This window comes from Rattus norvegicus, chromosome 14 (assembly GCF_036323735.1).
Source record: "Rattus norvegicus strain BN/NHsdMcwi chromosome 14, GRCr8, whole genome shotgun sequence".
Lineage (NCBI taxonomy): Eukaryota > Metazoa > Chordata > Mammalia > Rodentia > Muridae > Rattus > Rattus norvegicus.
The window spans coordinates 98,344,093-98,371,707 of record NC_086032.1 but is presented as its reverse complement, the minus strand read 5'-3'; the positions used below and the strand labels follow the sequence as shown (position 1 = coordinate 98,371,707).

General features: G+C 49.4%; 1 protein-coding gene and 1 long non-coding RNA gene across 3 annotated transcripts in view; one reads left to right on the top strand and one right to left on the bottom strand.

The window, feature by feature from the left end:
• Positions 1-21,131, bottom strand: part of Spred2 (sprouty-related, EVH1 domain containing 2) — a 101,567-nt gene extending 80,436 nt beyond the window's left edge. The window contains 1 exon segment of the mRNA NM_001047094.2: positions 20,622-21,131. Within this exon segment, the coding sequence (NP_001040559.1) occupies positions 20,622-20,647 (26 nt within the window). The 5' untranslated portion in view covers positions 20,648-21,131.
• Positions 21,132-23,550: 2,419 nt separating this feature from the next.
• Positions 23,551-27,151, top strand: LOC120096681 (uncharacterized). Of its 2 annotated transcripts, XR_005493442.2 has the most exons (3): positions 23,551-25,755; positions 26,097-26,211; positions 27,004-27,151. It is a non-coding gene; the product is annotated as an uncharacterized LOC120096681 (long non-coding RNA). The 2 variants fall into 2 exon arrangements; XR_010057744.1 differs by having other exon boundaries at positions 26,097-27,151.
• The last annotated feature ends 464 nt before the right edge of the window (positions 27,152-27,615 follow it).

Genomic DNA, 27,615 nt, shown 5'->3' with positions numbered 1-27,615 from the left:
TTAAGCAGCCACATCTGAGTTCCTCCACAAGTCCTCCGGCTGATCCACCCTCCCGCCTCCCACCAGGAGCGCTCACGCCCGAGAAAACCGGGACTTCTGTGAAATGACTGGCCCTTTTGCGTCAGGCGCCCTTGGTACTCGGAGGCTCCCTTCAGAGCCCACCTCGCTTTATGTCAGGAGTAATGAAGTGAACCGTTAAAGAAAAGAGAAGAAACCAGGGCACCTGAGATGGCTCAGAGGTTAAGAGGACTCCGCCGCTCCTGCAGGGAACCCAGGTTCAGTTCCCGGCACCCGAGTGATGGCTTGCAGCCATTTTTATCTCCAGTTTCAGGAATCCAGTGCCCTCCTCTGGCTCCTGAGGCACCAGGCCACACATATAAACAGGCTATACAGACATACGTGCAAGCAAAACAAGCATGCACATAGAACCACATAAATCTTAGAAAAGCCGGGGAGCAGGAAAGCGGGCAACTAGCAGCATCTGCCCCTGCCACCTGACTTTGCTAGCTGTGACCACACTTACCCCATGCCCCCTGATGCATGAAAGTTTTATCTCTGAGACTGCAAAAAGCTCTTAGAAAGGCAGGGACAGTATCCCATTGTACTGCTGTGGTCACCTGACATTTTATATCTAGGGAAGGGGAGGGGGGAGGGGAAGGGGGAGGGGAGGAGGGGGAGGGGAGGGGGTGATGACAGATAACACACAGGTCACTTTCCTTCTGGTTGGTAGATCACTTTGCAACCCTGGGGGACAGGTCACGGCTAATACCAAGCTTTTCTCCTATTGGTGGGAGCTAGCCTGCTCCACCTGACTGCTCTGATAAAGGGAATACCTTTTCTTTAGAGGCAGGAGGATACCCCGTCCTGAAAGCTTGGGAGTTGGCCAGGGCCACCGCAGCTTCTGGTCCCAGTGCTTGAAGCAATGGAAGAGTCTAACCGCTTTCTCAAATGGGACATTGGGCTCCTTCACACCTGCCATTTTGTGGTGGCTGCTGTTGTTGTTTTGGGGCTGAGTCTCACGTAGCTCAGGCTAGCCTCCAATCTGTTATACAGGAGGCCGACCTTGAACTCCAACAGCCTGGGTGTAGTAGCTTGTGCCATCACAACCTGGCTCCTAGTAACGTCTTCACCAGGGACTTGAAGGGGTTATATATGGGTTCTGCTGCATCGTGGGGTGTGCCTAAAAGCGATGGCTGTAGTCAATGACCAGACAAATAACAAAAGCTCAGCACGACGCATTTCGAAGCCATCGACATTGTCCTTATCCACTAGATGTGTGGTTAAGGCTCTAACCCATTGCTACATGGCCAGATTTGAGAGGTGGGGGGGGGTGCACATAGCCTCCCCTTCTCTGTGCAGCCTGGGCGGGAGGCAACTGCATAGCTGAACCCGGCCTTGGCTGGGTCAGAGCACAGCAAGCATCACACGTCCACCTGTCCACTTGCTTTGCAAACCTGAAGTTCGATCTCTGGCTGCTTCCATCAAAAGACCAATCAGAACCAAGTGTGGGGCTCACACCTGTTCTTGCAAACTGAGGCAGGAGGACAGCCTCAATGTCAAGGCCAGCTTTGAGCTACACAGAAGATCCCTGCCCTAAAAAGGAAAGGGGTTGGGGCTGGGGATTTAGCTCAGTGGTAGAGCGCTTACCTAGGAAGCGCAAGGCCCTGGGTTCGGTCCCCAGCTCCGAAAAAAAAAAAAGAACCAAAAAACAACAAAAAAAAAAAAAAAAAAAAGGAAAGGGGTTGTCACAAAGCCCCACCCCTTGTTGAGGATCTACAGCCAGTTAACGGTTGCCAGGGAAGGGAGAGACGTGTTCCTGAATGCTGTAGCTCTGAGAAGTTACTTACGCTTCTGTAAGTTACCGTAAATTAAGGGTATTGGCTTAGGCCAGGGGTTAGTGGTGCACCCCTTTATACCAGCGCTGAAGAGGCAGGAGCAGATCTCTGAGTTCCAGGCCAGCTAGGACTACATAATGAGACCTTGTCTCACACAAATCAGTTGGATGGGTAACACGTGAAGAAGCTACCTGTCCCTGCCTCACCTTGTGTGAAAAGAACACAGGAAAGCAAGCAAACAGCCTCCCCAGAGCTTGGCTTTGAGGACAATGCTCCCTTGGGGCTCTGGAGAGCCCCCACCATGAGAGACGAGGACATTCTGGGTTCTTCCACTTTCCAGGACAAACAGCAATGTGGGGCGAACTATGAGGAACGGAGGACTGGGGTGGGGGTGGGAGCAGGAAAAGGCCACGGGTACACCTGTGAGGAGCAGCGTGGCAGGAAGGTCGCTGGGCTTGCTGGCCACAAGCTCCACGTTCAATGAGACACTGCCCCGCACGTGAGAGATGAAGGAGGACACCCACGGAGGACACCCACGAAGGACACCCACTGGATGTCTTATCGCTCCACACTTTCCTGTTGTCCCCTTCGCACCCCGGACAGTCACAAAGCCGTAGCAGACAGGCCAGCGTGGTGGCTCACGCCTGAATTCCCAACACTCTGGAGGTTGAGGCAAGAGGAGGTCGAAGCTAGACCGCCCCAGCACTTGAAGGTCATCCTTGGCCAAGTTCAGAGACAGAGGCCAGCCTGGGCTACCTCAGGTCCCGTCAAGACAGAGCAACGGTCTGTCAAAATGGGAACCCACTCACTCTGGGTAAGGTTCTCTCTCCGTGTAAGAGGCACAGCTGCCCCCGGATGGCTGAGGGTCCCTAGCCAGACCTAAGGTTGTTTTGCCTTGTGTTACTGCACTGTGGGAACGAACAACCCACCTCTTAAGTCTCCTGGGTTAATTCTTACGTTTTTGCCATCAGCTGCTCCCCCTTCCCCCTTAATCGTTCATTTCCCACGGACCAGCACATTGCTTCATTGAATCCTACAGTAATCCTTTCAGGATTCAGAGAAGCTTCCGACTTAGGGAAAGTGCCCATCGTGGCCGCACAGTTCCATCCATCACATTCTCTTAAGCGGCGTTCCCACGTGACGGCACGGCAAGTGGCACTTCCGCCCATGCGCTTTACCGGGCCGCACGTGCGTGCGAGGGTTATGAGGAGGCACCGCCGAGCTGCAGCGGAGGACAGAGTGAGGGGTGGAATGTCGGCTGAACAGCTCACTTCCTTGCCCTGACTGGCATCCGTCTTCCTGGTTAATTGGCTTGGAGTTAAGTACCTTGCAGGATGGACCTTTGGAGCGGCCAGCCGGTGACTTGGTGGGTAAATACGTATTTATGGACGTCATAAAACGCAGTCTGTGTAAACACACACTGGAGAACGGTTCAGAGCTCTGGGTGGCTGAATATGGCACAAGGGTGGCCTTTAAGGTTGCTGAGTGCTCCGTGGTTAGATATTTCAGAAAACGAACACGCGAGTATAGTTTCAGTGTAGGGGATCTAGCTATCTATAGTTTCAGGGTAGAGATCTCACACTGGCCTGCAGGGAGCGGAACCACCTGGGGAAATCACACCAGAAATGCAGATCAGGGCTGGGGACACAGCTTAGGTCATGGTGTTCCTCAGCAAGCATAAAGTCTGCGACTCCATCCAGCACCACACAAAACTGGGCATGGTGTGCATACTGGGGAGGTGAAGCCTGAAAGATCAGGAGTTCAAGGCTAGCCTTGGCTACGCAGCAAGTCTGGGGCTAGCCTGAGCTACATGAGTGAGCACATGCCCGCGCGCACACACACACATACCCCAAAGCATACTGCAGCGCACACACCCGTAATCCCAGTACTCAAAAGCAGAAGTAAAAGGACTGAGTTTAAAGCCCATCCTGGACCACACAGTAAGCATACGGTTAGCCTGGGCTACACACAGAAACTCTTGTCTCAAAAAGCAAGAGAGGATGCCCGGAGGTGGTGTGCACACCTTAAGTCCCAGCACTCAGAGGCAGAAACAGGAGGATCTGATGTTCACAGCCAGTCTGGTCTACAGAGTGAGTTCCAGAACAGCCAGGGTTGCACAATGAAGTCCTGTTTGGGAGTGGGGGTTGGACAGAGTTTTAACAGGAGAGGGAGAAGGGAAGAGAGAAAAGGAGAGAGGGGAAGAGAAAAGAGAGAAACAAAGGCAGAAGAGCACTGCTGTAAGGCTGTCAGGACTGCTCCCTCGGAGGCCCAAGCCCCATCAAGATGACCTTGTCAAGACGCTGTAGGATAGAAACTTAAACTTTGGCAAACATCCGGGGCCCCAATAACAAGGCAAGGATGAAATGAGAGCTAGAAACCTGTGAACCTGCAGTGTTAAAAATGGGAGCCCACGGGGTTGGGGATTTAGCTCAGTGGTAGGGTGCTTGCCTAGCAAGCGCAAGGCACTGGGTTCGGTCCCCAGCTCCGGAAAAAAAAAAAAAAAAAATGGGAGCCCAACCTTGGGAGAGCACATGTGAACTCAGGATTGCATCTTCCACCCTCTCTCTCTCTCAAGCATGTTCATCCAGAACAGCTGGCCTCAAGCCTGTTCTATAGCCAAGCCTGGCCTTGAACTCTTAATTCTCCTTCAGAGAAGGCCGGGTCTTTCACTGGGATTAGAGGTATAAGTCAACCATGATTGTTCCACTTCTTGAAAGAAAAAAAAAAAAAAAAAGGTTTCTGGAGTTCCAAGCTGTTGGTTGACACTGTCCTATTTAAATGTCTCTCTCCGTAAGTCAAAGCGCTTGCCACACAAGCTGAAAGCCCAAGTTCTCTCCCTGGAAGCCAGGCACATGGCTGGATACAACAGCTCACATGTGTAAACCCAGCAAGCACTCCTACAAGACAAGAGACAGAGACAGGAGAATCACACGGAAACCTACGGCAGCAAGGGGATTGGGGGGAATCCAGGATTGCTGGCTGGCTGGCAAGGCACCATGGCACGGTCTGTAACCCTAGCACCCAGGAAGCTCAAGCAGGAGAAATGCCATTGACTTTTAGGTCAGCCTGGGATACACAAGGAAAGCCTGTTTAAAAAACAGTAAGGGAAAACATTCTCCCACCACCAACAGAGCAACACGCCCTTCTTCCTCTTTGCCGGAATGGCATCACGAACTGTCATAGCAATGTGCCCAAACTACCACCCATCCCAGCCTGGCATCCACTGCCCTTCACCGTGGAGACCAGCATATCAAATACTCCCCCCTACTGTCTATGACCACACGGCCTTGGCAGGAAATACCAAAAGCTCGCACTGGTATAGACGTGTGGGTTGGAGAGCAAGAAAAAAAAAACCCGTAGGTAGCCACAGAAGTGCTCCTCCTGGAGCCCAGAGGCAAAATCCTGGGAACTTTATTTCAACTGTTCGAGGGCTCATCTCTCCCGCAGGATGGCCATCTGGACCCCCTAACTTCCTGTACCCCCTGCCAAGCCACAGGCGACACACACAGGAAGAGCATTTGGAGGCTCATCTATCTCACCCTTGCACAGCATGTGACCGAGGCTAGCAATCTGTCGAGTTGATGCTTCAAGATCTACGTGGGCCACATGGATCTGAACGGATGTCGTCTCCATCCTCTTCCTTTCTCTTGGGGCTGACAGCTCGGAGCCAATGAAGGTCACAAGTGTTTAATATAAAACCCAAAACATGATGGGACCAAGACCAGATGCTACCTGCCTCTCCGACATAGCTCAAACCACACGCCATGGCTGTATGACCTAAAACTGCCTTGCCAGACTACCACGTATGTGCTGAAGAGGCAACCTAAACTCGCGGCTTCCCAACGTCTCCCCCAGCTCTGCAATGCTGGGGTGAGTAGCATTTGCTTTACCCTACTGAGAAAGAGTGAGAGGAGAGGCAGCGATAAGAGGCTAACACACCAGAAAGCCTCCCACAGTACTAAGGAGGATGTCCGACTTTCAAAGTCAAAGCAAGCCACTTTACTGTTCTGAATGTCACACCTTCCAACCAGTGACCTCTCAAAAAGACAGACTCCTCTATCCTAAAGCCAAACAGCAAAGTCCCATCCTACCCGTCAGACACGGTGACTAGTGACCCCACCGCCAACCTAGCCCGCACCCTCTAACTAGTTTGTGGTACCAACTTACTGCTTCTCCATCTATCTGCATGCTCCCAAGTCCTCAGACAAAAGTCCCAACACAACACCACTTTCTTGGTTTCAGCAATCTCCAAAGTTCACCTCGGTGGACCTGACTGGTTTTCTCCAGCCTCGCCTAGAATTAACTTCCAGATGGGGTGTCCTGTTTGTAGAGGAAGCCTATGAACGAGAGCTAGCCCATCTCCATGTCTGGTCTGCCTCTCCCTGCACCCTCCCGCCAGTCTGCAAAAACTCAAGACTTTGCTTCGGCTAGTATAGTCACCGATTAATCGATTGATCGATTGATTGATAGATAGGCAGGTAGACAGATCCGTTTCTTTCTTTTTCTATTTAAGAGGGAAACATAGAAAAATCAAAGTTCGTTGTATTTTTAAATTTCTTTTCCAACTTTTGAAACAGGTTTCCATTACGTAGCTTTTTGGCTGCTCTAGAACTCACTACATGCACAGCAACCTCTCTTCTCTGCTATTTGGAATCCATCTAAGCTTTTAGAGTTGGGGCAGCCTCTCCTCCATTATAAAGAGGAAAAAGGCACCGCAGAGAAAGGCTGCCTTGTTCAATGGCTGAGGGGTGGAGAGATGGACGGAGCTGGAAGAGGCAAATTCACTCCAACACCTCCTCCTTTAATCAGAAAACCAAGTCCTGACTCATGGTCAACACTGCGGCCACCTGAACTGGTCCTTTCCTCTCCTGCAGAGCTTGTCCGTCTCGAGTCTGACAGCTGGCTGCCTAACCACAAAGACTGTGAGGAGGAAACTCAAGGAGCCCCCATCCCCGGCACCCACTTGAGTGACTATTATACTTGTATCTCTCCTAATGATTGCTAAGTTGGAAAAACCATGAAACAAATACCCACTGTCATTTCAGCAATACCTAATGAGGCTCTATTTCATTATGGTAAGAACACTACTGTGTGCTCTGAAAAAGACACACACTATGTGTGTGATCCTGCTGATGCAGTTCACCCACACTTAGATTACATAGAGGATCCTAACTACTTGTTGTGAGCCATCGGGCAGCTAGTCAATTCAATACTTGCAGATTAGGGCTGGTGGGGCAGCTCCCTGGGTGAATTCTCATGGCCTGAGTTTGACTGATGGGACCTACATGGTCAAACGAGAGATCAACTCCCAAAAGCTGTCCTCTGACCTCTACACCCACACTGTGGGGCACGCATGCCCACACGGGCACACAGGCAACCAAAAACAAGTAGCAAGATCCGCAGGAGCTGGAGAGGGGTTAATAGGAAGAACTGCTCTTACAGAGGACCCAAGACCATTACCTGGCACCCAAGCCAGGTTGCTCACCACTCCAGCTCAAAGGGATCCGACGCCCTCCTCTTCTGGACTCCCCATGAACCCACACTCACAGACACATAGCCACACACACATGTACAGTTTAAAAAACTATAAATCTTTAAAAAAAATAGTCTTAAAAAGAGACTTCCTGGGAATGGATCTTAGGTTCTACTCATGATCCTCCGAAAGGAAAGTATGACAGGCTACTAAACCACAGGGTCCCACCTCCCCCTAGGAGAACTGCAGGCTTGGGTATTTTTAGTGCTTCTTTTGGGGGGGAAACAAAGAATCTCTCACTTATTTTAGCCTTGCCGTCTATTCTTAGATCTCCAGCAGCCAGGCCCAAGTACAGCCCTCCTTCTTCCAATTCATAATCCAGTCTCTTCTCATTCCTCACCAAGGAATTACCTCAGAAGAGTTAGGGCCGACAAGTGACAGATCATTTACATTTTAACCCTATTCAGACTTAGGTAAATGGCTTAATACGCACGCTAATATTCCATCATTATTCCAATTAAGGGAACTATTATGCTAAAATGTTTAATCAGGAGAATTAGGGAGAGCTGCAGACACCTAAAATTAACCTCTAATAGTCTTGACAGTCACCCCATTTAAACACTTGGCTATAAGCAACATTTACTTAAGGTTTCTGCTTAGGCACAGAGGGATTCCTGATAAGACCTAAAAGCAATTCATTTCCTAACAAGATTGCTGTCTAAAAGAATAAACTAAAAGGGCCACGATTTAAATACAATCAAAGCCCCACGCCCGTAACATGCCAGGAGATTTAAACATCGTCATCTTGATCCCTGTTAACAACAATGCTATCCGCATCAGAAACAACACAAGAACTTCCTCTTTCTCTGACCTTCTCTGTTTAATTATTTCCTGTGATTTCTTCTAGGGCCGAGCTTGCGTGCTGCCCGGGGCCACCAGGCTTTCCGTACATGACTGATTTCTCTAGAGAAGCAAAATGCCAGCAGCCTGTTGAGACATTATGCAGTTGGGGCCCTTCACACATCTAAGTGACAGATTTCTTGGCATGCACAAACAACTTTTTTGGTTTTTCTGGGGTATTCTGGGTTTTTTGTTGGGGGGGGGCATGTTCTTTTCTTTTCTTTTTTTTTTTTCTTTTTTCTTTTTTCTTTTTTTTGGAGACAAGGTCTTTCTGTGTAGCCTTGGCTGTCCTGGAACTTCGCTATGTAGACTAGGCTGGTCTCAAACTGAGGGATCCTCCTGTCTCAGTGTCCTAAGCGCTGGAATAAAGAGTGTATACTATACCACCATGCCTGGCTTGAACTTTTATTTTTAACCCCCAGAAGAAAACACAATGTTTTCCTCAACTCATTCCCATCTAAAGTCAAACAGGAAATTCTGCCAGGGACAAGAAAAGATAGTTTTGGGGCTGGGGATTTAGCTCAGTGGTAGAGCGCTTACCTAGGAAGCGCAAGGCCCTGGGTTCGGTCCCCAGCTCCGAAAAAAAGAACAAAAAAAAAAAAAAAAGAAAAAAAGAAAAGAAAAGAAAAGAAAAGATAGTTTTGGCACTACCTCACCTCCCGCCTTGCCCAACGGGCCTCAACAGATGAATTACTGATAACACCAGGTGTGTTCATCATGTCTTAGGTCTGGACTCATATACACAACATAAAAAAATTGTAATTCCTTCCGAAAACACGCACCATCTCAGGCCTCACCTAGTCAGGATCCCGTTCCTAGACCAGCCCAGTACCACAGCCCTTTTGAAAACTACTGTTTCTTGTCAGCTGGCCCAGGTAAAGTATGCCCTTTCTTCATACACTTTCCATCGGGATACGGAGGGCAACCCGTTCTCTCTCTGAGTAAGAACTTACACTGTTAATACTGCAGGCAGAGGACAGCTCATTCACAGAGCTCGTGTCCTGCCTAAATGAGGTCCTAGGTTCAATCCACAATGAAGGACTGGCAAAGAGATGTCACTTAGCATTAAAATGCTTACAAGATTCTGAGTTCAGCTGGGCAGTGGTGTGCACACCTTTAATCCCAACACCGAGAAAGGAGACACAGGCACATGTAAGAGATCTGAGGATTGGCCAGCCTGATCTACAGACTGAGTTCTAGGATAGCCAGGGTTACACAGAGAAACCCTATCTAAAAAAAAAAAAAGAAAGAAAGAAAGAGAGAAAGAAAGAAAGAAAAGATTCTGAGTTCAAATCCATTTTCTTTCTTTTTTTTTTTTTTTTTTTTTTTTGGTTCTTTTTTTCGGAGCTGGGGACGGAACCCAGGACCCAGGGCCTTGCCCTTCCTAGGCAAGCGCTCTACCACTGAGCTAAATCCCCAACCCCTCAAATCCATTTTCTTAATAATAGCAATTCAATGTTTTTTTTTTCAATACCTTATTCAAGAATGTATGGTCCTGGGGGCTGGGGATTTAGCTCAGTGGTAGAGCGCTTACCTAGGAAGCGCAAGGTCCTGGGTTCGGTCCCCAGCTCCGGAAAAAAAAGAACCAAAAAAAAAAAAAAAAAAAAAATGTATGGTCCTGTGAAGTTGAGAGACACAATGGTCTTCCATAGAGAAAAAAAAAAAATCAAAAGTCTAGACCGTGGTTAAAGTAACAAATCCTGGGTGTGTTGAAATGGTTCAGCACTTGGTGCTCTTGCAGAGGACCTGAGTTCAGTTATCAGCACCCAGATGGTGGCTCATAACCATCTCTCTGTAACTCCAGTTCCAGATCTGAGGCTCTCCTCTGCCTTCCTCAAGCACCAGGCACCCATGTGACGCACATAAATACACATAGGCAAAACACTTATACACATAAAATAAAACTTCTATAACTAGAAAAATAAGCTGGGTGGTAGGATTGCAGTTCATTCAGTACTCAGGAGGCAGTGGCGGGTAGATCTGAGTTCAAGGACACCCTGGTCTACAAAGTGAGTTCTAGGACAGCCAAGGTTACACAGAGAAACCCTGTCTCAAACAACAATAATAACTTTATAAATTATTGTGATTACTAATAGTAATAATAGTAACAGTAACAGTAGTAATAACAACCAAAGTCCTGCTAGGCCAGCTGGGCCACACCCATACATAATCCTAGCACGGAGGATACCAGGGTAGAATGCGCGCCAGGACACTGAGGCTAACCTAGGCCACAAAATGAGACCTTATTTAAAACAGAACAAAACAACAAAACCGCAAAAAGCATAAATCCTGCTGTGATCAAGCAAGATAAAAACTTTTCACTGTTTATTAGCATTGTTATTTTGTGCGCGCGGTGCTAGAGATGAAAAGGATATTAACGCTACAAAATCTTTTCCACCTACAGCACAAGGCTGCTGGAGGGTCCGCTGTACTCCCCACAGGCAACCATGGACGCACGCTTAGGTACAACACAACCCCGGCGTTCTTTACAAGCCACTCAAGGGGCTTGCCCGCCAGGGGCGCATGACGTCATCAGGCAGCTCCTAACAACTCTCAGATCCTAACAACTCTCGAGGTTTCGGGCGAGGAGATCCGGGAGGCTGGTTGGCAGGTGAGAATAGGAGCAAGTGTAGCAATCAGTGAAACCGAGAAGACAATGCTGTCCTCATACCCGTAAGGCACGAGAAAAGTGTCTTAACATCCTAGAACGTAAGTTCCCCAAGGGCAGGGACTGCCTGAGTCACGCTCTGACAAGTGGGTGGATTAGAGGTAGGTGTTAGGCGCTCCGTCTTCAGTGACAGGCAGTAGCAGCTCAGCCGGTCACTCTGTTCCGCAGCTGCACCCTGCACTCTTTGTTTCTAGCTATGCAATAATTCGTATGTGGTTTTGCAATTTAGGGCCCTAGGCACAGCCACCAGAATCTAGTGTACCACCCACAATATCAACACCTGCTCTCTACTGCTCCTAACTTCCCCTGGAACAACAACCAGAAAACCTAAGTAAGGACAGCAAGGCCCACAAAACCAGTAAGCAACAGAAGATTCTTATCCTGAAACCTGGTACACATTGCCCAGGGCAGAAACAGGCTTGACTCAGTCTTAAGCAATGAGTAACTATATTAAGGCTGTTTACCCGTATAGCTTCAAAAGGTCTGCCATATGAACCAAATTGTTGAAATATCTACTAAATTAAACTGGCCCAGCTCCACAGTTGTTTCCTTGGTAGGAAATATAAAATGAAATACCAACGAGACATGTGAGTAGAAAAAAACACATCCTAAGCCAACGTCATCAGGGGAGCCCCGAGCCTCACCTCCACCTCCCAACCCTACCGATCTTCACTTTAGAACCAATATGGAAGCGGTCAGTAGTAAGATTTTTAGACCATACATACGGGAAGGGCAGAGACTGCCAAGGACGTTGACGACTGGGAGGGTAGGTAAGCTATGAAAGTCAGAATCCCCCCAAGCCCCTTGGCTCCTCCCTCTAACCCAGCACGGAAAGGCTGATGCAAGGAGGATTTTAGCACAAACGTGAGTGGCCTCAAGACCAGGCCCATCGAGAACATAACAAGATCCTGTCTCAAAGCAAAACAGAATGACAGCTGGTCATCACCAACGATTCAGAAATAAAGGAAAGGAATGTTTTATTCCAGAGGATTCTACCAAGACATGAGAGAGGCAAAGGAACCAGCAGAAAATGACATTCGCCAGCCAGTTCTCCTTTCAGAAGACCCAAGGAAGGCCTCACAAGGGGCTCCACTTTAAAGTGTGAACAGGCCATGGATACTTGACACAGAATTCAGAAGACAAGAAGACATCTTGGCATACAAGGAGCCACTCGCTGTGAAGGGATCCAGTGAATTCCCAGCGTGAGATGTCTACTGACAGCACACCGGGCTTTCGCACTTCCTACTCAGTAAGAGCCGGGTCTAGACCAGTCCAAAACAATGAGCTTCTGCACGTGATCCAGAGCTCCTGAGTCAGAAAGGGGACAGAGGTAGAGTCTGTCCAAAGCCATGTTTATTCTGCTTCCTTCATGGTGGCCTCCCTCTTGGGTTTTGGTGGTCCCATGCTAGAGGTGTCAGTGAATGTCTTTAATTCTGGCACGTGGGAAACAGAGACAAAAGGATATAACTTTGAAGCTTATCTGGGTTACAGTGAGTTCTAGGCCAGCCTGGGATATATAAAGTAAAAAAAAAAAAGTGTCTTAAAAAACAAATGGGGGGTGGGGGTGGGGATTTAGCTCAGTGGTAAAGCCCTTGCCTAGGGAGCGCAAGGCCCTGGGTTCGGTGCCCAGCTCCGAAAAAAAAAAAAAAAAAAAATGGGGGCCAGAAGGGGTCAAGTGACCCACACCTTTAGTCCCACCACTTGAGCGGCAGAGGCAGCTGAGTTCAAGGTCAACCTGGTCTACATGGTAAGTTCTAGTCCAGCCAGGTTTACATAGTGTGACTCTGTCTCAACAAAACAAGACAAAGTAACAAACATGGGGTTGGGGATATTGCTTGGGTGGTAGAGTGCTTGCCTAGCATGCACAGGGCCTTGGGTTTAAGTGTCAGAACTGGGTATGTAGTAATTCAATGTCATCCTAGGCTACATGGTGAATTCTAGGCCAAACTGAGCTACATGAGAACCTGTGCGATAAAGGAAAAAAAAAAAAAAAAGAAAGAAAGAAAAACAGAAATACTTTTTTTGTATGCAAGAACAAAGTGAAGCGAATTATCATTAAATGTTTATGTAGGTGAAATGATTTTTTAATGAAGAAAACATTAACTTCCATCAGCAGGTCTACAGGAAGCCCTACTGGCGTGCACTGTCAGGCCATGGATGTAAAAGTCAATAAAGTCTCCAGACATCATGGGAAAAGTCTCCCTGTGCACCTGCAGTCCCTACGGAACACCAGGGTAAGCCCTGCCAGGATTATCTGAGCTAGCAGGGCTAGAGGAGAGAAGGATCCAGGGCTATGCAGCAACGGAAAGAAGTAACAGAATAAACCACGAAGGCAGAAAGGAAAGGATCTTCTCGTCAGATGAGTCGGGGAAAGACAATCGACATTTAGCCCGGCACACTTCTATGCATTTATGAATGGATCTGCCGACAATCTAACTATGAACAATATAACCAGATCTGAAAAGAATTACTATTGCAGAAACAGAAGGAATGAGCCACAGACATACGTTTCGGAAGCTGCCTATGTCTGTTCTAGTATCTTCCATCAAAAGCACTCCATACAATCATGCGTGTCAGCGCACATTAACCCCAGCACTCAGGAGTCAGAGGCAGTTAGATCTCTGAATTCAAGGCCAGCCTGGTCTACAGAGTGAGTTCCAGGCCATCCAGAGCTAAAACAGAGAAACCCCTGTCTCAAAAGACAAACAGATGTCTTACATAAAGCAAAAGAAAAAAAGAAAAGGTAACCAAGTGGTCATAAACAGTTGCCTTTTAAGTGGGTGGGCTCTTACGCCTGTCAGTATCAAGTAATTCATTAACCCTAGCAGGTTTTCTTTCCATGACCTGGGATACCTGTCAAGCCATTGAAGTACACGCCGACTCCGGGGCAGACATGTAAAAAATACTCCTCTTCTCCACCCACACACGCGCAAACCACAGTGAAACGCAGCAGGCCAGACATACACCCAAAGCACATGGGTTCCTCAGAGACAGTTTAGAAATACCCTGAACTAGCCAAGTGCCACAGTTAATATCACTGCGTTAGTCCACAGGAAAAGAACAGCAACTGGGGAGGGGAGGGTCCAACGGGAAACAAAAGGACAAGAGGATGATGGATGGGGGATGTCTAATGAACAGAGCATATTCTATGTGTGGGCACGAGATTGTGAAAGAATAAATCGAAAACGCATAACACTCTGCCACGCAGGGCACTGTGTGTGCATCCGTGGAAAATGTGCTCAGGAGCTCCAGAAAGAGCCCCCACGTCGCTAAGGTCTTACCTTTAAGGTCTAATTTCCTTCTGAGCCGATGAGCCAAAACAAACAACCGCACATATTAAAACTTCCTGCTCTGCCTCCATCAGCTCTGAGGATCTGCTGTTTGTGTGTGTTTGTGTTGAGCCAGTGATATCGGACCTCTGCCAGTACTGGGGTTCATCAGCACAGCTCTCTCCAGCATCAAGTGAGAAGACTTCACCGGAACCCCTGCAGCTACCGCAAATTATTAATATTGTGATTTCTGCAGGGGTAGAAACACAGACCCATCTTCCTATGCCAGAGATGTACTTCTAAGCTGGAAAATGTGCTCATACAGTGACACAATGTCACAGTCCAAGCTCTGGGATAGAGAGGCAGGAAGAATGAAAGCTTGAGTTTAAGAGTTCAAGGCTAGCCTCGGCAACACAGTGAGGCTTCCCTAACCCCCGTCTCTAAAAACCAACCAATCGAACAACAGTAACAACTGCTTTCCCATTCTAACCTCGACGACTGCAGTCAGAATGGTGCTGAGTCACCCATGACGGATTACCACTTTCTGACAGTGCCATATTGCAAGTCCATGACACGGAGCCCTGTGTGCACCCTCCAAGCAGGTAAGTTGCTCAGAGGGCGGCTAACTACAGCCTAGGCTGACACAACTATAATTATTACAGTCTTCCCAAGCACATTTTGTCTCAGTGCATGTATATGCATGTGTGTGTGTGTGTGTGTGTGTGTGTACGTACGTGTGTGCACAACACCTCCATGATGTGTGTGGTCATACATGGACCATGGTGTTTATGTACAGGTCAAGAGACAACCTCAAGTATTGATCACTACCAACGGGGTGTTGATCTCTCTTTACTTTTTCTTTTATCTATACCACCTGGATGGATGGATGGGTGGGTGGATGGATGGATGGATGGATGGGTGGATGGATGGGTGGGTGGATGGATGGGTGGGTGGGTGAGTGGATGGATGGTAGGGCAGACGGGTGGGCGGGCGGGCGGATGGATGGATGGATGGATGGATGGATGGACGGACGGACGGACAGATGGACAGATGGATGGGTGGGTGGGTGGCTGGATGGGTGGATGGATGGATGGATGGGTGGGTGGACAGGTGGGTGAATGGATGGGTGGATGGATGGATGGATGGATGGATGGATGGATGGATGGACAGATACCACGTGAGTGCCTGGTGCTCACAGAGGCCAGAAGAGCATACCCAAGTTACAGTTAGTTGTGAACTGCCATGTGCGAACTGAGCCTGGGTCTTCTTTAAGAACAGCAAGTGCGGGGCTGGAGAGATGGCTCAGCGGTTAAGAGCACCGACTGCTCTTCCAGAGGTCCTGAGTTCAAATCCCAGCAACCATATGGTGGTTCACAGCCATCTGTAATGAGATCTGATGCCCTCTCCTGGTGCCTGAAGACAGCTACAGTGTACCCATATACAATAAATAAAATCTTTAAAAAAAAAAAAAAAGAACAGCAAGTGCTCTCCACACCTGAGCCACCTCTTCAGTCCCTGGGGTCTTTTCTTTTGCTGCTCTGAATGCCAGGCTGCTTGACCCACAAACTTCTGGAGCTTCCTGTGTAGACCTGTCAACAGAAGCACCGAGATTCCCAATGCACTACTGTGTCCAGCTCTAGACGGGCTCTGGAGATTCTAACTTAGGTCCTTGCAAGCTTTTACCTACTGAGCCATCTGCCTCCCCAGCCCCAAAGCAGCAATTCGAAACAATCATATCTATGACTTTCCTCAGCACACATTTATTAAGCAAATACAATGTCCTCAACGGTATGGGGCCAGCAGCAGAAAACTAAGCAGTGGACTTACTAAGCAATAACCCTGAGTCCAGAAAGTTCACAGTCAGAGGCAGAATCTAGCCAGTGAGAAACCCAGCTACGTGGTAAGAACAGAAGGTTAAAAGACCACACTCACTGGAGGTGGAGGGGGGAAGTCGTGGACAGCCTCCCAAAAGGAAGGCTCAGAGAGGCTGGAAGGGTACGTAGCATTCGTCTATGAATGGGAAATAAAACGGAATCCCCCAATGAAGAGAAAGAGTCACAGTAATCTAACAGTCGTAAGTTCAAAGCCATCCTCAGCTACACGGGAACTTCATGGTTAGCCACAAAAAACAAACACGCAAAAGCAGCAACCTTATGTAAGCTGTTGGGGCAAAATAGCCGTTGGTTTTCCTGCTCCTTTACGTACAGGTTTTACTGGTTAAGGCAGGAGGAAAGCGGATGAGACTTGCTACAGCCACAAAGAAGGCAGCATTTTCTAACCAACGGACCAAGGTTCCAACTCTGCATGGTCCACTCACACTTTCGTCATCAAGGGTTCTTCGCTACTTGTAAAGACTGCCTGGCACAGAGACTCAAACCTGTGAGTTGCAAGCCAGCCAGTGCTGCAGAGCAAAAGCTGTCTCAAAAAACATAAAAACAAAAGGCCCTGCTCACACAGAATGGAAACACTGACTTTTAAATATTTGCCTCTGCTCCCAGCCCCAGGGAGGCAGAGGCTGGAGGTTCACTGCAAGCTCAAGGGTAGCCCTAACTACATTAAGTGTCAGGTGAGCCAGGGGGACATTGTGAGACTCAAACAAACAAATGCATGCTAATTCAGTCAGCTGGGCTTAGTGGTACACATCTGTACACCGTCTCCAATACTCAGGAGGCAGAGACAGGAAGATTTAAAGTTCAACCTGCCTGGAGTACAGAGTGAGTTCAAGGCTAAACAGAACAACTTAGTAAGGCTGTTTGAAAATTTAAGAATTTTTTTAAAGATAATTAAAAAAAAAAAAAAAACAACAAAAAACCTGAGTCTGGATGGTGAAGAGCATTTGCTGCTCACCCAGAACTGGGGTTTGTGTCCAGCACTCACATGGGGGGGGGGGGGGGCAGCTCACGCCTGCCAGCCACTCCAAATCTAGAAGACCCAATGCTCTCTTCTAGACTTCACCAGCACCTCGCTCACGAGTACAAATGCACACCCGAACTAACCGTAAATAACCCCAGCACTTAGAAGGTAGAAGTGGGAAGATCAGGGAGACGTTGGAAACCAGCCTTGGCTGCACATGGAGTCTGAGGCCAGCCTGAGCTCATGGCACCCTGTCTCAAGAAAACAAAAATCAGGGTTCTGTTGGGGGCCGGTGGACGGCTCAGTGGGTGAAGTGCTTGCCAAGCAAACCTGATGACCCATGTTTGGTTCCCAGAATCCACATAAAGGAGAAAGGAGAGTATCGATTCCACAAAGTTGTCCTCTGACCCCTACAGTAGTAACACGTCACATATGTGTACACACACACACACACACACACATACACACACACACAGACATTTTAAACCTTTAAAAAGACAGAATGCCATATGGCTCAGCACTGACTGTATGGGTTTAGTTTCCCCAACTTGTTTTACCTTCCTAAGTCCAACACTCCAGTAATACTATCTTTGAACCTCCTTCCATAATCTTGGGAAGGGGGGATACAGAATTCTCATCCCCAAGTTTGATTAACGTCACTTTATTTGACATGTTCCTCATACCCCATGAAAATGGAGAAAAACCATGGCAATGAGAGACTGTCACCCATTTAGAACAAGCAGGGACCAGGGAGTGACTCACAGAAATGAGGTGACTATGACCAGGAGGCAGGGAGGGCTACAGCCATAGTGAAAAGCATCCGCCTAGCTTCGTGAGACCAGGCTCATTAAGGCTAGCCACCACAGTTCAGATACTAGCTGGGAGCAAAGGGTTCTTCCTGAACCCGGCTGTTGGGTGAATTCTCTACTTCAGAGACTAAAGGGATGGTCTTGGACAAACTACTTAAGCTCTCCTCAGGTTTCCCAAAATGGAGATTATTCCATGGTGAGTCCTACAGGTTCCATTGCTACAGGAATCACATTAAGAAACTCCAGAGGCCAGTGTGGGGAAGCAAACCTGTAATTTTAGCACTCGGGAACCTGAAACAGGAGGATCCCTCTAAGTTAAGAGTCCAATCTGGTCTACACAAAAAGTCCCAAGCAGGGTTGGGGGTTTAGCTCAGTGGTAGAGCGCTTGCCTAGCAAGCGCAAGGCCCTGGGTTCAGTCCCCAGCTCCGAAAAAAAAAAAGAAAAGAAAAGAACAAAAAAGTCCCAAGCTAGCCAGGAGATTTCATGGAGAAGCCCTGTCTAGACAAGAACCAAAACGTGACACCCCCCCCCCCCCCCCAGAAATCCAATTCAACGGTGAAGACACCAGGGCTCTCTAACCGTCTGAAACTACAGCCCATCTCTAAGGCCTACTACCTCAGCAGAATTCGCAGTCTCTTAGTCCAACCTGACCTCAAACTCATGACAATCCCCCTGCTTCAGTCTCCAGCTGCTGGAATAACAGGTGTGATCTACCAACTTCAGCTTCAACAAGCCTTCTGACGGTAGTTAACACTGACCTCTCTCCCCAAGACTGGAACGAGGAAGCATCCACTTAACACTGGTGTCCTCACCTGGATCCTTTCGTTCGGGCTAACGAAGGTGGGAAGACACAAGGCTGACCAGCTGCTGGAGAACAACATAAGGCAGACCCTACACTCCCAGTGGAAGGAGCCAGGAACCTACCGCACACTGGGCAAAGCTCTCCCAAGAAGCCCCACCATCGTAGGTGCTGTTCACTGCCCCTAAGGCTACTCCTAAGTGCAAGTACCAACGAGGACCCAGAAAAAGAACTGTTTATCAGCCAAGTTCCAAAAGGGGAAGACCTAGCAGATACTCCTTCCCTTCTATGCTTTTTTAAAACCCTCCCACTTTATGATTTCAATGACAAGTATAATGAGGCAAAATAAAATGTCTAAGACAGCATGAAGCTTGCAGTGGGAGTCGCACAGCAGGTGGGAACCTCTCCAGGGACAGGTGTCTTGACAGATTAGGGTTACTGCAGTCAAAGTTCCCTGGGGATGCACTGAAGGAAATTCCCTTTGCAGAACATCAGCTTCCTTCCACCCAGCCTGACAATGAAGGTTACAGGATAAAAGGCCATTTAAAAACAAGCGAGGGCTGGGCTGCAGCTCAGTAATAGAGCTCTTGCTTGCCTGGATGTGCCAGGCCCTGAGTGCGAACTCCAGCACCGAAAACAAAGGGAGAAAAAAGTGAGATTTCTTACAGTGGTACACAGGATTCTGCCACCTGCTACAAGAACTCTTGAAGCCGCCCGGTGGCCCAGTCCTGAGTCACTTCCCCTCTCTGCACTCTAGGGTATCAATGGCCATGGGGAATGGGGGAGCGGTGGACACATAGAAGCAAAAGACTCATGGTTTGGGAGCTAGTCTCCAGCCACTCCCGCTCCACCGCCCCAGGTCCCCCTCCCCTCTGCGTCCCCGAGACTGCTGACCCATTCTGGAGTCCAAGCAGGCGCCGCTGCTACCTTGACTAATGGCAGCACTGAATGAAAGGAGCCGAGGCAGGCTTCAGGATTTATGAATGTGCAGGGGAGGAGGGATATCATGTGACAATAAAGGAGAACGTCTTATTCACAAAAAAAGAAAAAAAGTGGTGAGCGAATACAGCCACTGAACAGCACAGGACCCCTGGCTAAGTACCGGCCAGGGCAGACCGGCAGCCCCGCCCCCAGCGCCCCGAGAGGGAAACGCCTCGAACCCGAGAGCAAGATCTAAACCTATGTGCGACTAAGGCGGGAAGCAGCTGCTACTTGGCCCAGAGACGCTGACAAGCCCCGGTCTCCCCGAGGGGCGAGCATAAGCACCTCTGACTAAGCACCGAGAGCTTTGTTCCCCTCGGGCCTGCGGGCCGGGCACACGCACGGGCACGCGCTCTCCCTCACATACAAGTCAGGAGCGCGCTTCCCCGCACGCTCTCCCGCCCTCGCTGCACACGCTTCGGATCCGCCCCCAGAGCTGCCCCGACACTGCGGGGCGCGTGTGCCGGCCCACACGCGCGTGCACACACTCACGCGCGCCGGGACTCGGCAGGCTGCTCCCGCGCTCTGGCCGCTACGCGGACCCAGGCGCACAGACCCTGAGCAGAGCCCGACTGGCCCTCCCCCAACTCCTCCGTGTTTTTATGAATGAAAATGTGGTATGCAAATGAGAGCGATTCAAGAAAACGAAATGGCGGAGCCCGGGCCCCAGAGGGCTCGGGAGAGAGCTGTGAGGAGGGCAGCGGTGCCAGGAGTCACAAAGTCACTATGCACACAGACCCATCGACCCCGGGATGCCCCGCACGGAGGGCGTCAGAGCTTCCGCTCTCGCAGCCCGAAGACCTCCCGGAGGTCATTTGCGCGCCCTTGGCCGGGGCTGCGACCTGGACTTGCAGACCCCAGGCGGTTTCTGCCGCCTCCCCCAGCCCAGCAAAGAGCCTCGCGCGCAGCCTCGACAGCTTAGCCAGCGACTGCACCCCACGCCAAGTTCCCCCGACGAGTCCCCTCCTGCGTCCTTGGCGGCGGCCCCCACGCCGCCCCTCCGGGCACCCGCATCCCACCCGCAGCGAACTTACTCGTCCGGGTGTGTTTCTTCGGTCATTTTCTTGTTCACCTAGACGCCTGTCCCGCGGCGTGCAGCCTGGCTCCCTTCATCTTCCTGTGCGCTCGCCCCCCTTCTTCACATCTCCGACATCTCCTGATTTGGTGGTGGAGGGGGGAGCTAGAGATGAAGGGGGCGCCGAGGCAGGCGGGGAAATGGAGAGCCCCGAGCGCAGGGCGAGGTCTGGGAAGGGGCGCACCCGGCAGCGGACGCCGTGGGCCCGCCGGGCGCGGCCCCGGGGCTCCGAGCGGGTGCAGGGGCGAGATTTGGGAAGGGGACCGGGAGGGGAAGAGCAGCAGAAAAACAAGCACGCTCGGGGCGGCGGGCAGCCGGCTGTGCTGGGGCCGGGCCGGGGTCGCCCCCGGGGACCGGGCCAATCAGGGTTCCGGGTAGCACTCGGCAGCCGGGGGAGGTGCGCCTGGGAGGCGGTGCAGGGCGCCCCGTCCGAGCCCCATCTCGCCACTCCACCGATTTACTCCATATTGGATTCTCAGCGCCGCCAACAGGAGGAGGAAGTAGGGCGGAAGCGATGACGTCTTCCCAGCGGCCAGAGGTGGTGGAGTGCAAAAAGCTTCCTACTTGCGACCAAAATAAAAAAAAGAGAGAGAGAGAGAGAAAGACACAGAGGGAAAAAACACACTCACAAAACACTTTGTCCCTCCTACTGAGCGTGCCCCTCTTCTACTCCCCCTCCCGCTAGCTTCCACTCCGGGAGGAGCCTCGGAACGGCATGGTTGGCACTGCGTTGGTCGGGCTCCGAATCCTTGTCTCCGGGGCTCCGGGTTTTAGGAAGCCCAAGAGGGAGGAGGCGGGAGCCGAAGACAAGAACACATCTGGCTCCCGTTTTGTCCCCTCCCTCCGTCCAAACCTTTGGATTAAAAATCAAGGGGGGAGGTGGCGGAGGGCGGAGATGGGGAGGAGTTTAGGTGCAAGCCAGAGAGTTTGGTTTTGGAGAAGCAGAGTGTGGGAGGGGGTTGGGGGGGCAGTGCAGGTGGCCTCTGTTGGCCTCCCCATCCCAACTCTGATAGAAACCTTGCAAGGAGAGGGATTTGGACTTTGCCAGTGTCCTGTATAACAGGGGAGGTTCAGTTTCATGAGAATCTTGCAATCTTTTTTTTGTCCACAAAGAGTATTTTTCTAGCCTGCATCTCAGGGTGGCTTCAAACTTGCTGTGTAGCCGAGGCTGCCCTTGAACTCTTGGCCCTCTTGCCTCAGCCATCCAAATGATGGGATAACTGTTAAGCAACATCATGCCCACCAAGAGCGGACATTTAAAAATAATAATAATGTGTACACAGAAAATAAAAGGCACGCAGCCAAGAAACTTGCATTGCAGGCAGAAATGAAGTTTAAAGGTAACACCAAAGTGAATTAAATTATCCAGTTGGTGAATAATGTTTCTTGTTTTCAGCCCTTAGAAGTCCATAGTTTACTGAGCCACAGATTACTGCCTTTGATGGGCTTTGGCCAAAGAGAAACCCGGGAACTCCTCATTACTCCATCCCTGGCCGGCTTCTCTTTTTTTAAGAATGTGCAGGGGCTGGAGGAGAATGGGTGCTTGCTTGTCAGCAGAGTGGGTGGAGGGAAGAGGATGTTGGGTCCCCTGGAACTGGTTGCTCCCTCCATGTGGGTGCTAGGAATTGAACCACAGTCCTTTGGAGGATCTTAACTGCTGAGCCATCTCATCTCACCTCTCTTTAAAGTATTTTTCCTACCATGGCCTAGGACCTGCCTGAAGTTTTCTGAGAGGACTCATGCACCATGTAGACAATGAACAGGGCTATGCCCAGGGCTCAACTTGTGGATCTGCCTGGAATCTGAATTTTTGGAATTAAAACCCAATACAATTTTTGAAGGGGACACCATGTTTTCACTTGACACTGGATGCCACTGATTACAGAGTCATTGGGTATTTTCTGAGGTCTTGCCAGGGAACAAGGGACATAATCCCTGTCCTTTTTCTGCTCCTCAAGACTAATAGACATTTGTACCCCCCTGAATATGCCACTAGAGACATTCCACTTAGATTTTAAATAGCTATGAAACAGACGAGGGGAAGAAATATTTGCTTCAAAATTAGAAAACTGCCGGACTGGATAATCCATTCTACCGAGGTTGAGGCAAGAGGATCGATAGCAGTTCAAGTCCAGCCAGAGAATCCTAGGCTAGACAGAGCTAGTAAGCAAGATCCAGTCTCAAACGAAACCACAGAAAATGAAAAACAGCCAGGCATGATGGATCATGTCCGTAATTCTAGCATTCTAGAAGCAAAAAGGTAGGTGGATCTCTGTGAGTTTGAGGCCAGTCTGGCTTACACGATGAGTTTCAGGCCAATCAGGCTACAAGGTAAGACCGTGAATCAAAGTAGTGGTGGTAGTGGTGGTGGTGATGGTAGTAGTAGTAGTAGTAGTAGTAGTAGTAGTAGTAGTAGCAGCAGCAGCAGCAGCAGCAATGATGATGATGATGATGATGATGATGATGGCCATCAACAAACAAAACCTATACACAAAACAGACAGACCTCTTAGAGGTCTATGCATATTGAGAGTTCCACAGGGGCTTGAAAAACAAGTTTCACCTTTGAGTCAGGTAGAAACCGGTGGTTTCATGCTTTTCACAACCACAATCATTGTGGACACAGATTGAGGTTTGAACGGCACTAGATTTCGAGTGCTTTGTGACAAGTAGTGGTGAGGGTACCAGACCTCGTGACCTGCATTTTGGTATTCTCTTAGAAGACCTGAGATCCTGATGTAAACAAAGCAAACCTTGTCTTTCTTTGTCTGTTTGATTTTTGGGGTTTTGTGTGTGTGTGTGTGTGTGTGTGTGTGTGTGTGTGTGTGTGTGTGTGTGTGTTTCAGGGGATGTTTTGTGTTTTTTGTGGAGGGGGTGGTTGTTGTTTGCTTGCTTACTTTAAGGCCATGAAGAATATGAGACATGCTGGGTGTGGTGGTAGACATCATTAATCTTCCCAGCCTGGAGGTAGAGGCAGGTGGATCTCTTGAATTCAAAGCGGTCCTAGTCTACAGAGTTCCAGGACAGCTAGGGCCCAATAGTGAGACCTTGGCTCAAAAAGAGTCTGGGGGTTGGGGAATGGCTGTAGACTTGCTTAGTGGCTAAAAACCCTGGTTCTTTCAAAGGACCCAGGTATGATTTGTCGCACCCATATGTCTGCTCGAAACCTTCTATGACTCTAGTTCCAAAAGTCTGACATCCCCATCTGGCCTCCAAGGGCACGAGGCACCAAGGTAGTTCATACATGTTTATACATACAGGCAAAATACCCATACACATAAAAGAAAAGGAAAAAAAATAGATGATAGGTTAATATGGTTCTTGCTTGCCATTCGAGAACCTACGCTCATCCTTAGCACCCACATTTGACGGCCTGTAATTATAGTTCCAATGCTGGAGAAATGGAGACAGGCAAATCCCACAGGGCTTACTAGTCACTCCTGACGAGTTTCAGATTTGAAAAGCAAGGTGGGGCTGGAGAGATGGCTCAGCGGTTAAGAGCACCCGACTACTCTTCCAGAGGTCCTGAGTTCAATTCCCAGCAACCACATGGTGGCTCACAACCATCTGTAAAGAGACCCGATCCCCTCTTCTGGTGTGTCTGAAGTCAGCTACAGTGTACTTATATATAATAAATGAATAAAATCTTAAAAAAAAAAAAAAAAAAAGAAAAGCAAGGTGGAGGACTCCCAAAGAACAATAAAGAAAGTTAATTCTCCATCATCCTTGTCTTAGGAACTACTTGGCTCACGCTGATCTATTTCTAGAGTTTGTTGTAACATCTCAGAATCTATCTGTTTTGATTTGACCCATCGATGTCTTACTTTTCTTATTCTGTTACTCCCACAAACTATAATAAAATCATGTTCTTTCTTAGAAAGAGGGAGAGGAAAAGGGAGAGGGGAAGAGAGAGAGAGAGATTCAAAAATAAGTGTTAGTTTGTCCTCATTTTAGATTTCAATATAGAAGCTGCATTATCATTAATCTGAAAATACTGGGCACGGTAGCATCACCCGTAGTCCCATTAGTTGAGAGACTGAGGCAAAATAATCACAGTCAGTTGGAATACACAGTTCCAGGCTACTGTGGGCTAGAGTGAGACCCTGCCTAAAAAAACAAAACACAAACAAAACCAAAACAAAACAGACAACAACAAAAACCAGAGTTTTTTGTTTTGTTTTTTGATACAAGTGTGTGTAATGGTACAATCTTTTATCTCAGGAGGCAGGAGGGTCAGGAGTTCAAGGTCATTGAGCTCCAGGCCAGCCTGAACTACTTGAGTGAGACTCGGTCTTTCAAAATAAAGCTTTGACTCAGTAAGATCTTAAAACTTCAAAAGTGCTATCGATCTGCTCACAACTTCACGGAAACCCAGCACAGCTGCCTGCCTCTTAACGCCGCAGGATGGGCAGGGGAGGCCCCGTAGCTCTTTCTTTCCGGGGGGCTGCGGGAAAGCCCGGAGCGCCCCTCGGCGGCCGGATCAGCAGCGGAGCAGGTCCTACTTTTCGAGCAGGCGGCTCGGCAGGGCGCAGTGCGGAACCGGCACTTAGGCCTCCTCTGCAGCCCGCTCTCCTTGCCCAGGCCGGGCTGCCGGCTACGCGTGGGATCCTAGGCCAGGAGCCGCGGCCCCGGGGCTGTCCTCGCCTCACCCCACTCTGCCCCTTCGGTATTTCTCAATGACCGGCGCTCGAGGACACTTCCGACGCGGGGGAGGGGTGCCACTCGCGCGGGTTTATCAGTTCCTTCCGGCCGCGCCCCGGCCGCTGCAGCGCCTGCATCACTACGCTCGGGCGAGCAGCCGCGGGTACCCGCTGTGCCAAGGGAGCCCTGGACAGTGCAGACGTAGTGAGAGGCGCCGCGGCCCTGCTGGGTGAATGGCTCGGGCCCATTGCACAATCTCCGGTATAATTAGCCAAGGGCGGCGGTGCAGGGCTCATCCCCCAGGCGGCACACTCCAGGATCATTTTCCCTTTCGGTTGCATAGCCGGGATTTTTATTAAACAGACGAAAAGCCTCCGCCCCGCCTCCCTCCACGCGGGTGCAAGTATTATGAATGAAACGCCAACCCCGCTGCGGCTGAGGTCGCCACTTCAGGTAGGAGGGTGGCTCGACCGCGCTCAGCAGCTCACCAAAGGCTCGGGTATGCATTTGCTCGGGAGAGTCAGAATGCAGGAAGTAATCGACTGAGCGAAGGAGGAAGCATTCTTTGTGTAAAAAATTGTAACCGCCAGGGTTTGCCCCAAGTTTCAGTTTACAACTGTACAAGCCTCAGCTAATTTAAGAATGGGTTATGCAAAGGGTCTTTCGTCAGTGGCTGCTCACCTTCTAGTTGGCCGCCGCTGGGTGGGAAGGGCTGTTTGTGGCAAGTTACTACCCACGGACTCTAGCAAAGATGGGAAAGGGTGACCTTGGGGTACACTCTGAACTCTTAACAGGAGGCAAGAGGATTGCAAATTGGATCTTGTCAGAGTGTCAGAAACAGAGGAGAGGAGACAGAGAGAAATCCTCCCCTAACAATTGCAGAGGATCAGAATTTCTGAGTCAGGCTGGGTATGTGGCCCAATTAGTAGAGTGCATTGTAGCATTTATTGTGATAGTGTGCATGAAGCCCTAGCTAGCTTCGACTCCCCAGCTCCTCATTAATCCCGCCTGTAACCTCAAGGTTATTCTCACCTACACCGTTTTGAGAGACACGGGAGTCCTTAATGTTTTCACAAAACAAATGAAAACAAATGAAGACAAATTAATTCAGAAACCGCAGTAACTGAAGCTAGGAGCCATGTCCACAGTTGAATGAATTTTAAATCTTGCTCTTTAAATCTTGCTTTTTTGTGTATTTAACAAGCATGTGAAGGAAACCCTGCCACTGCCTCCCCACCCCAGCCCCCCTTCCCTGTTTTGGCAGCGTCTCTATGTAGCCTTGGTTGGCCTGCAGCTCGGCCTGCTTCTGCCTCTTGAGTGCTGGGATCAAAGGCATGCATTACCACATAGGCAGAGAAAAACTTCATTCTAAAATTTAAAACCTAATTTTTTCCTCCTCCTCTTCCTCTTCCTCCTCCTCCTCCTCCTCCTCTTCCTCCTCCTCCTTCTTCTTCTTCTCTCTCTCTCTCTCTCTCTCTGTCTCTCTCTGTTGTTGTTGTTGTTGTTTGGGTTTGTTTTTTTTTTTTTATTTGTGTTTGTTTTCCAGACAAGATTCCTCTGTGTAGCCCTGGCTATCCTCAAACTCATTTGGTAGACCAGACTGGCCTTGAACTCAGAGCTCTGCCTACCTCTGCCTCGTGAATACTGGAATTGCAAGTATACAGGACCACTTCTGGGCTCAGCTAGATTTCTTTTTTGCAGATATGAACTGGTATGTTTGTGAAGACGAAACGGAGAGAAGTCTAGGGTGCTGGTTCAGCATTCTACCACAAGCAATGTCTCTCATTTCTCCTCCACACATCATAACATAAATAAAAGAAACAAGCCCAGGAGCTTGTTTTGTCCAGCAGTCTAGTCTGAAACCCACCACTCTTTTCTCTCAGCCTCCAGAGTAGCTGGGACTATCGCTGTTTACCGTCATTCCCCAGTGCAATTTCATTTCCTAAAGCACTAGGTTTTCACGAATGGGTTTTTAATGGGCAATCATTTTTCATATCCACTTAAGGTTCGAGGTATTCTATGAAACCACGGGGATACCAAGGCACATGAACCCAGGTCCCTGCCCTCGAGGGTTGTGTGTGCCAGGCATCTAAAGAACAGGTTAGGATTTGTGGCCCATGGCTGGTGTTTGTGTGAGTGGGGTAAACCCCAGAGTAAGCTGAGGTCAGAGGAAGGCTCCCCAGAGGCTGGGAGGTTTGAGTCAAATCTTGGGGTATGTGATGGGGGGGGGGTGTGGATGGATAACTGGAACAAAAGATAAAGGAAGGGAGTCAGGCAAACACAAAGGTCCTGAGGTGCAGACCCTCTACGGGG